This window comes from Miscanthus floridulus, chromosome 5 (genome assembly GCF_019320115.1).
Source record: "Miscanthus floridulus cultivar M001 chromosome 5, ASM1932011v1, whole genome shotgun sequence".
In the NCBI taxonomy this organism is placed as follows: Eukaryota; Viridiplantae; Streptophyta; class Magnoliopsida; order Poales; family Poaceae; genus Miscanthus; species Miscanthus floridulus.
In genome coordinates this window covers 45,432,662-45,441,515 of record NC_089584.1, presented here as the reverse complement: position 1 = coordinate 45,441,515, position 8,854 = coordinate 45,432,662, and the positions used below count along the sequence as shown (strand labels likewise).

At 47.3% G+C, this 8,854-nt stretch overlaps 1 protein-coding gene across 1 annotated transcript; it reads left to right on the top strand.

Annotated features, from left to right (window-relative positions):
- The first annotated feature begins 5,126 nt into the window (after positions 1-5,126).
- On the top strand, positions 5,127-8,018 carry LOC136452098 (late embryogenesis abundant protein Lea5-D-like). The gene is made up of 3 exons (XM_066452740.1): positions 5,127-6,009; positions 6,142-7,534; positions 7,632-8,018. Exons 2-3 carry the CDS (start codon positions 7,491-7,493, stop codon positions 7,876-7,878), a joined length of 291 nt encoding a protein of 96 aa, XP_066308837.1. The 5' UTR covers positions 5,127-6,009; positions 6,142-7,490; the 3' UTR covers positions 7,879-8,018.
- The last annotated feature ends 836 nt before the right edge of the window (positions 8,019-8,854 follow it).

Here is an 8,854-nt window from a genome sequence, read left to right as displayed (position 1 = left end):
CAATATTACAAATTATATTAATTGTTTTCAATTAGTTAGCTACTTCATCCGTTTCAAATTATAATTCGTTTGACTTTTTGACCTCACCGCTCGTCTTATTTAAAAAATTTATACAAACATAGTTAAACTTAAATCATTATTGAAGAACTTTTGGTAATAAAGTAAGCCGCAACAAAATAAGTGATACTTGGCACAAATTTTCTAATAAGACGAGTTGTCAAATTTAGAATAAAAAAGTCAAACGAACTATAATTTGGAATGAATTTAGTAGAAAATAGGAAAAATAAAGGTACCTAGAGGTTTACTTTCTCAACCATTGTAAAACACCTCGATAAGATATATAGCGTAATAAAGCGTTTGTTTTTTCACATCCATGTCTGGAAATCCCGGAGCTCGATTTTAAATGCAACTGTGTGCAAGATATCCTGACATAAGCCAAACTAATCGATCGATGACTGAATCTTTCTCGATACGTTTCAACTGTGTTCGTGACCGAATCGTCCTCATTCATCTATTCACCACGAATTGCTTTCCTTTTGACTTGGATGCACTAATTCCAAAAGGTAAATAAAATATGCAGTGATTAAAGACATACTAGAGTTTAATTTGGCTCTTAAAGGGAACTTCATTTGTTCCAAACTATAAGTCGCTTATCAATTTTACTATATATCTAGATATAACATATCTCTAGACACATAGCAAATCTCCTACAACTAAAAAGAACAAAGAATGAATATTTTTTGTGCGATATTTGTTTTGGTTCGTCCGTCTGCCCATGCCTGCGATCCCCGCCTCCCGTCCACGCGTGAATCGCTAAAACGCAACAATCACCGCCCCCACCCACCGTGCGACCCGCTGGATCCCATGGGCCGCCGCGGCGCGTGCCGCTCCCCATCCCCATCCCCGCACCACTGTCGCCCTCGCCCCTCGCACGGCCACGCACGCCCACGCCCGCGCCGCGCAGCCCTCCAGCTCCGGTGGCCTACTCTGGCTCGTCGACGATGGGCGGATCTGGTGGTCGGAGTTGCAGATGTTCCTTCCCTTCTCCCCCGGATCTCCACCCCTCCCTCTCTCTCCCGAGGCTCGCGGCGGCGAGCACAGGGCAGCGGCACCCCCACGGGTGGTGCGTCAGCGCGAGCGGGTCCTGATGGCCCTCCTCCCTCATCCCCACGCGGGCGGGTCCCATCCTGAAGGTCCACGGCCAGGCCACCATCGCGCGCTGACTATCCACGTGACTGTCTCTGATGTCTAGCGGCCGGCGGGCGTCCTCCCCGATCTGGCGACCCCAGCAGTCGTCCGGGCCACCGCTTCCACTACACATAGAGCTGGGCCGATGTCGTTCCCTGCCGTGCTCGGAACCACCGCGCCCTGCCCCATAGCACCCGAGCTCTGTCAAGCTCCTATGAGCACCCCAACACCGGTGGCATGAGCTCCCCAAGCGGTGTAGCGAGATCCCCCAGCAACAGCGCGAGCTCCCCCAAACGGCGGCCCGAGATCTCCGACGGCGGCGCGAGCTCCTCCAAGCAGCGGCACGAGATTCCCCAATAGCGCGAGCTCCCTTGGCGGTATGGTTGAAGTAAGCACCCTTTCTCCTCCCTTCCTGCTATGCCAAGCTGAGAACCAGACAAACCCTAGCTTAATCTATTTGGCAATTTGTATTTCGATCTGGTCTAATCACAAGACTATGTACGTATTAATTCTACTACTAACTCTGATATTTGTGTTTTTTTGCGAAATTATGGGTGCTTTTCTGGGTCCATCTCTGATGAGCACCCGGATTTCGTGCTGTTTGCCATCTTCTTAGCAGTAGCAGGCTGTAGAAAATATGCTAATTTACTTGTCTACACTATGACCGTATAAATGTTTCAATTTTGTCTTAGATTTCTTAAAAAGAGTTTCTTAATTTAGTTCTTGGTTATTATGGAGTCATTTTATTAGCTGTCATTTTTACTTTGAAAAGGCCTTGTATTTAGTCGTGAGATTTATTAGCCCTGTTTGATTGTCACATGATGCTGGGATGGATTGGATCATTCACCTTGATACTGATGAGTTGATTCACCCAACTGGTGCTCGTAGGGATGCATAGGCACAGATACCTTGATGTATCCGTTTTTCTTCTTTCCCTGAAAAATTGGCCTTAGGAAGACAGCCGTTGATAACGGAGAATGCCGAAAGGAAATAAGAATGTGATCTCACATAAGCTAAAAAAGTGTTGATCAGGTAAGCCAAAAAGGAAAAAAAATATTTTGGTAACAGTACAACACGTGTCATTTTATTCTATTGCAACACACGAGCTTTTATTACTTATTTCTTGTATACTATTCTAATCGCTGCCATGTTTGTGGTTTCTTTTGCCATAGTTACACATTCGAAAATATATGCTTCATGTTTTCGACTAGCAGAAGAAGACGTTTATCATGGTTGACTCTACACCTGTTGAAAAGTGGTGTAAAAACACACCAGTGTTGATGTATCCTAGGCAAGCTTTTGGATTTAACTTGCAGGACATGGCTGCAGTGATAGAACGAGGATACATTCAAATGGAAATTCATCCTTGAAAAAACATTGCAGATGACATAGATGGATAACTAACTTAGAGCCATCGGTCGCTTGCAATAATAATACCTATGATTTAACTATTTCTATATATTGCTGATGATGAATCTTGCCACAGACACTCAAGTGGATACCTTATTCTACAGTATATGTCTGCGTGGAATAGTTCAAAAGCCACAAATATTTATATGACGAGTATAACATACTTTGTTTTAAGGTTTTGTGAGAGATTTTTTCAAGACACGCAGTATTACCCATGTGACATGCAATGATATTTGCATATATATATACTCGAGCATGTGTATAGGATGGTATGGAGATGCGACGGAATTTATTCGTGGATTTATTGACGCATGAAAGAAATGGTATTGGAGATTTCTTCCTGCAGTTATAAAACATTATCTTAGGCGCACACAGAAAGGTCTATAAAGTAGAGTTTGTAAGCCTGTGACGCCACGCTCTTCGTGACTATTAATTTCACAAACTTTGCTTTTTTGATTAACTATAACTTTAACGTTGGTATTTAATTTTATAATATTGTTATCTTATCGTGCGATCCATGTGTTTTTAGTACAAAAATTTAGTTGTCCTGTAGCAACACATGGACACACTACCTAGTCTATGTATATTAAAAAAAGTGAAAGTCACTTGTAATTTGGAATGGAGGGAGTATTTGCCTACAAGGAAAATATTGGGCAGAGACGGTTGAAGTCCACAAGTTTGTTTTCGTGAATTCAAAGCGACATATATATGTGCATGTCCAGATCGGTCCTGCCAACTCTGTATAAAAGCATAGATAGTATTCCCTTTCCTCTGTCTAGAAAAGAATACAACTACGGGTTACGTGTCAGCAAAAGTGATTCATGTTTATCAAATTACCAGTGAATATTAGTCACATTTACAGCTCCAAAATAATTTATTATGAAAATATATTTCATAATTAATCTAATAATATTTATTTGATATCATAAATATTGATATTTATTTATCTATAATTGATTAAACTTAGGATACTAAGTCATGACGCTGTGTTAGAATTGTATTTTTTTTTTTGGACGGAGGGAGTAAGCAAATTTGCTTTCATGTGTGGCTTGGCCTTGTCCATCTCTCTCTTTCAACGTATCATTTTTATGTAGTGCATAATTCACATAGATATCTATACGGCTGCTCAAGCGGCCTTGCAGAGCACTTATATATATCTGCTTTTGCCCATTTGCTCAGAGGCCATAGCTTTTCGTATCAAAAGCAGCGGTGGAGTACATTTCGAATACATGTCCCTGATAACAAGAATATTGGGAGCTTCATTTATCCACGTGTCATGTCTATATTAAACTCCAGTTCGATCGACCATGACAACGTATATAGCAGCTGACATGCATGTCCTTCCATTTGCACCTATTTCGAGTATACTCCCTCATTCCTAAAATATAAGGTCAAGAAATTTTAGAACAAATTATGAAGTAATACAAATGGCGTATGCAACCCTCTTAACTATAAAATGGCTGGTATGTATGCGATTGGACCTTTGAGGATGTTAATTCACCTAGAATACCCTTATAATTTAGAATAAATTTTGAATGCTGTAATATATACTTTATATTTCAGAATAGAGAGAGTACATGTCCAATCCAAACCGATCCATACGTTAGGCAAGCTCCATTTCTACAATCCTCCACATTATTTTAGTGTTGAGAACAAACATCATAACTAATATATAGCACTGGCAACTGTCTGGTGTTTTGGCACACCACATGATTCGTATGATCAAACAGTAAAGAAGACCTGACCTAACAATTAAAGGCAGCTAGCTAGCTACTCTCTTGAATCATGGTGCCCATGAGCCATGAATAGAAAATTCGGCACTCGGCAGCATCAGCATGGTGTGTATAATAGTGGCTACCGAACGTTTGGCGTCGTCACCGAATGGATTATGGAGCGACCTGCACTGCATGTATGCGATGCTTGTCGGCCGGCGTTCACCGTTTCACGGCTTCTAGCTCGTTCATGTAGGTCCGTGACGGCGATGCTGTGCGCAGAATGGTAAATATACATACTACTTTAATATAAAATCTGAAATGGTTTGACTCAGTATCATCATGCTAGAATTGCATCTAGGACGGATGTAAATACTTGGCTGCAGTACTTAATTAGGCTTTGATAAATCATCGGTCACCTCAGGATTTTGGTCAAAAACATATGGACAAGTTGGCTCGTCACGAATAAATCCTGTCCCAACTCAAGTTGCCTGCCACGGATTTGGTCTCCCTCCTGATCTCGATCATTTGTGTTGTGTCCAACTCCTACTTGCTTCTGTGGTTCTCATCCTGTTTCTGGTTGGTCTGCTTGATCTGCGTTCGTGGCAAACCCACACGTCTCATACTTCTGGTATCTCTACAACTGGCTGATAAGCCATGCTAAAAGTACCGTTGGCTGATTGGTTGTGAGAGAAAAATACTATTCGTAACGAGCCCAAACGAACGGGGCGCAAATCATGGCCCCGCTCCTCCTCTCCGGTCACAACGAAACGAAGCAGAGTTCAATTCCGCGTCAGGAACGAGCTGCAACTGCCTCCGTCCACGTCTCGAACTCCATAGCTACCTCAAATGATGGGCCGTCTCGAGGTGCTCGCGGTGAGGACCGCTTGCCGTGCTCGACGTCCTGGTAACAGCGGCTGCGCGGCGGTGAACTCATCGGCAGCACGTCGCCGACAGCGGCGGGCAGGAGCGTCAAGGCGACGCGGCCGCTGCGGCTGCAGAGGAGAGCGTGCAAGGTAAGGCTTGTCTACGCGGCTCCCATCTTGGCCCCGCTCAGCTCAGCCTCCCCTCTTCCCTCTGGCCCGCGGACCTGCCTCAGCACGTCGCCGACAGCGAGCGGGAGCGTCAAGGCAACGCGGCCGCGGAGGAGAGCGTGCAAGGTGTGGCGCGTCTACGCGGCTCCCTACCCTCTTGGCCCCGCTCAAAAAAAAAACCGCTCAGATGCCGCACCGACGCCACCACGCCCGCCCCAATGACGCGCATGCAGCCCAGCCACTCGCCCTCCCCGTCCTCAACGAAAGCCCCTGTCACAAGCCTCGGCGCCGGCGCATCTGAATCCCACAGCGCAGCGGCACGCCCTCGCCTTCGTCCTCACCAAGTCGCCCGCCGCCTGCCGTACTTGATCAGTAGATCTCCACCGCGTCGGAAAGGCCTCCACCGCACGATCGACAAGCAAGGCCAAGTTGCTCGCCGCCTGCTTTGCAGGCGCGGTGTCACACCAGGCCAGCGAGGAAGTCCTGGCCCTTATCCTGCAGATTCAAGTGCACCTCGCTGCAGCCGGTGGAAACCCGAGCCCCAAAATCAGACCGGAGCTGACGTTCCCCAAGCACACTCGCTATCCAGAGCACGGGATGGCCAGCTACCAATCACGGCCTTTGTGCAGGCACTGCAGATTGACCACGGCACGCTACTGAAAGAGGTAAGCAAATCAGAATATTTTCCAGTGGTTCAGCAATAGAAAATAGAATTTGGAATTCTGCACGTGTCTTATAGTAGATCATAGATTATATTTGTCAGATTTGAGGTTTAACGTGATGTTTTATTGGGCCAGGGCAATAGGATCTGAGGATGATGATACAAGTTTCTCATCGACCATGAAAAAATTTGCCTTCGAAGATCTCTCAGCCGCAAATGATATGCACAGAAATACTATATCACACCTGTGTGTTTTAGGTTCCGGTTACACACGATTTTTTTGGCCGCAGAACCGCCCGCCAGCAGAGCCTGTGCTGCCGTCGCTCCGGTGTCGCTGCCGCGCCAGCGCCCGTCCCCACGCCGCCGCCCGCCATGCCCGCCATCTTCCCCATCTCTGGTGAGCTTCTTCTTACCCAACTCCAGCGCCGCTCACCAAATTTTGTCTCTATCCTTGCATAGAAAAAAATTATTACTTGTGATCTATGATTTGTTACTTATGATTTGTGATCTGTGCCGGAGGAAGAGAAGAGATGAGGAAGATGAACTGTATCCATAGAGGAAAAAATCGGGTGTTACCGGATGCTAAAACACCCTGTTGCTAGATAGACATTGATAATTTTTTTTCCGTCCTATGCAACACACGTGCTGAGAAACTTAGGGCCTGTTCGCCTTGTAGCTGCAGCACGCCGCACGTAGATGTGGCGCCGCCGAATATCTCCAGCGCCGAACTTTTGGCGTAAGTTGGCGCAAACTACACTGGAAACGGCGTCGCAGTTCCGGCATGCCCAACGCGCGTCGGCAACCAAATGCAGTTTCGACGTGCCGTAGTTTAGTTGTGGCAAAATGCGGCTACTAGCCGCACACACCAATGAGAGAGACAAATGGGCTAAATATTAATTGTGAAGAATTAACCACTAAGTGGGCTGAAAGATGGGCTGAAAATCATCACAGTGGACTATGTTATTAGGCTTGCTCTTAGACGGGGCCGGTGCCGGGCGCCATCATAATCCACTTCTCAAATCAAATGATTATTAACCTTTGTCGCCTCCACTCAGCCGCGCGCGCGCCGCCCCAGCCGAACGAACGTCGCAATCAGCCAATCACGCCCTGGCAGCCACAAACTCCGGGAATCCAGATGCTTCGTCCTCATGCTAGCCGAGACGAGACCTACCGGCCGGCAGGGCGCCGCGCGCGCCGGTCAGGAGACACAAGGAAGCGTGCGGCTCTTGTTCTCTGCGCAGTGCTAAACCTACACGTATCAAGCAAAGGCAGCTAGCTTTTGATTTGTGGCCATCTGGCATGTGCCCCTTGGACATGTTCCAAGAGCCTTCTTCCTTTGATTCCGTGGACATCATCATTTGGTCCCTTCCGTGCCCGTTTGTGTCTCTCCCGCGCGCTAGCACTCTATAAAAGAAGCCACCCTGCAGCATCTATAGAGACATCAAGCTGCGCTTCTTCGTCCTCAACTAGCTTCTGATCGATTCCATGGAGAGAGTTGCGTCAAGCTGCGCCAGCCTCCTAGCACAAAGGTCAGACAGCTGCACTGTGCGATGGTTCTGAACCCGCGCCGTACATCGTTCTGAACGAATTGTATGTAATGTCTTGGTGATGCGTGCGATGGTGCAGGAGGGGCTACTCCGTGGCCGCGGCCGTGGTGAAGGGGACCAGCGGGCGGAAGGCCGCGGAGAAGGTGGCCAAGCGCATGATGCTGGGCAAAGAGGTGAACACCGCGGCTGCGGCCTCGGTGTCAGCGGAGAAGAACCCGTGGGTGCCAGACCCCGTCACCGGCTACTACCGCCCGGCGGGTGGCGCCAAGGAGGTGGACGCGGCGGAGCTTCGTGCTAGGCTGCTCACGCACAGGGTCGCCAACTAAATCAATCTAGCGGCAGTCCGGCTGGTTTAACTCGATCGCTTTAAGACTAGCGCTCGCTGATCGCTTCGGCACAGAGCATGACGGTCCTGTATCTTTGAGGCATAATATAGCTGGGAAGTGCTCCAACGTATCTCTATTCATTACCGGAAAAGTTAAATTTGCCGACTGTTTTTATGTTGGTGGAGTGTATTTTTGTTTGGACACTCGGCAAACAAGTTCTTTGTCGTGTGCTGTGCTAAAAACACTCGACAAAGAGAATGTTTGTCGAGTGTAAAAAAAAAAACACTCGACAAAGAAGGTGATTTGCCGAGTGTTTTATTTTTTACACTCGGCAAAGAAATAAAATCTTTTTTCTGGAAAAGAAGAAGAGAAAAAAATTAAAAAAACTTTGCCGAGTGCCCAGATCTAGGACACTCGACAAAAAAATAAAATCTTTTTTTCTGAGAAAGAAGAAGAGAAAAAAAATTAAAAAAAAACTTTGCCGAGTGCCTAGATCTAGGACACCCGACAAAGAAATAAAATCTTTTTTCTGGGAAAGAAAGAGAAAAAAATATAAAAAAAACCTTGCCGAGTGTCCAGATGTAGAACACTCGGCAAATAAAATAATTTTTTTTCTGAGAAAAAAATAAAAAAACTTTGCCGAGTGCCCAGATCCGGGACACTCGGCAAAGGACAAAAATCCACTTAATAAACCAGCCCAGCGCCCCTCCCGAGCACCCTGCACTTCTCTTCCCCAGTGCCCCTCCCTCTCCCGGATCTCGCGAGTCACGAGGAACCACCGCCGCGGGCGTGCTCTGCCTCCTCCCCGGAGCGTCGCCTCGGGCGAGCACGGTGGCCTCGACGGAGCCCCGGCGGCGAGCAGCACCAGCTCCGGCGGATTTGGCCTCTTCTAGTCGCACCACCTCCGTCCTCACCGACTCCGGCGACGGTCGAGCGGCACCGGCCCCGACGGATTCGGCCTCCTCTAGTCGCGACA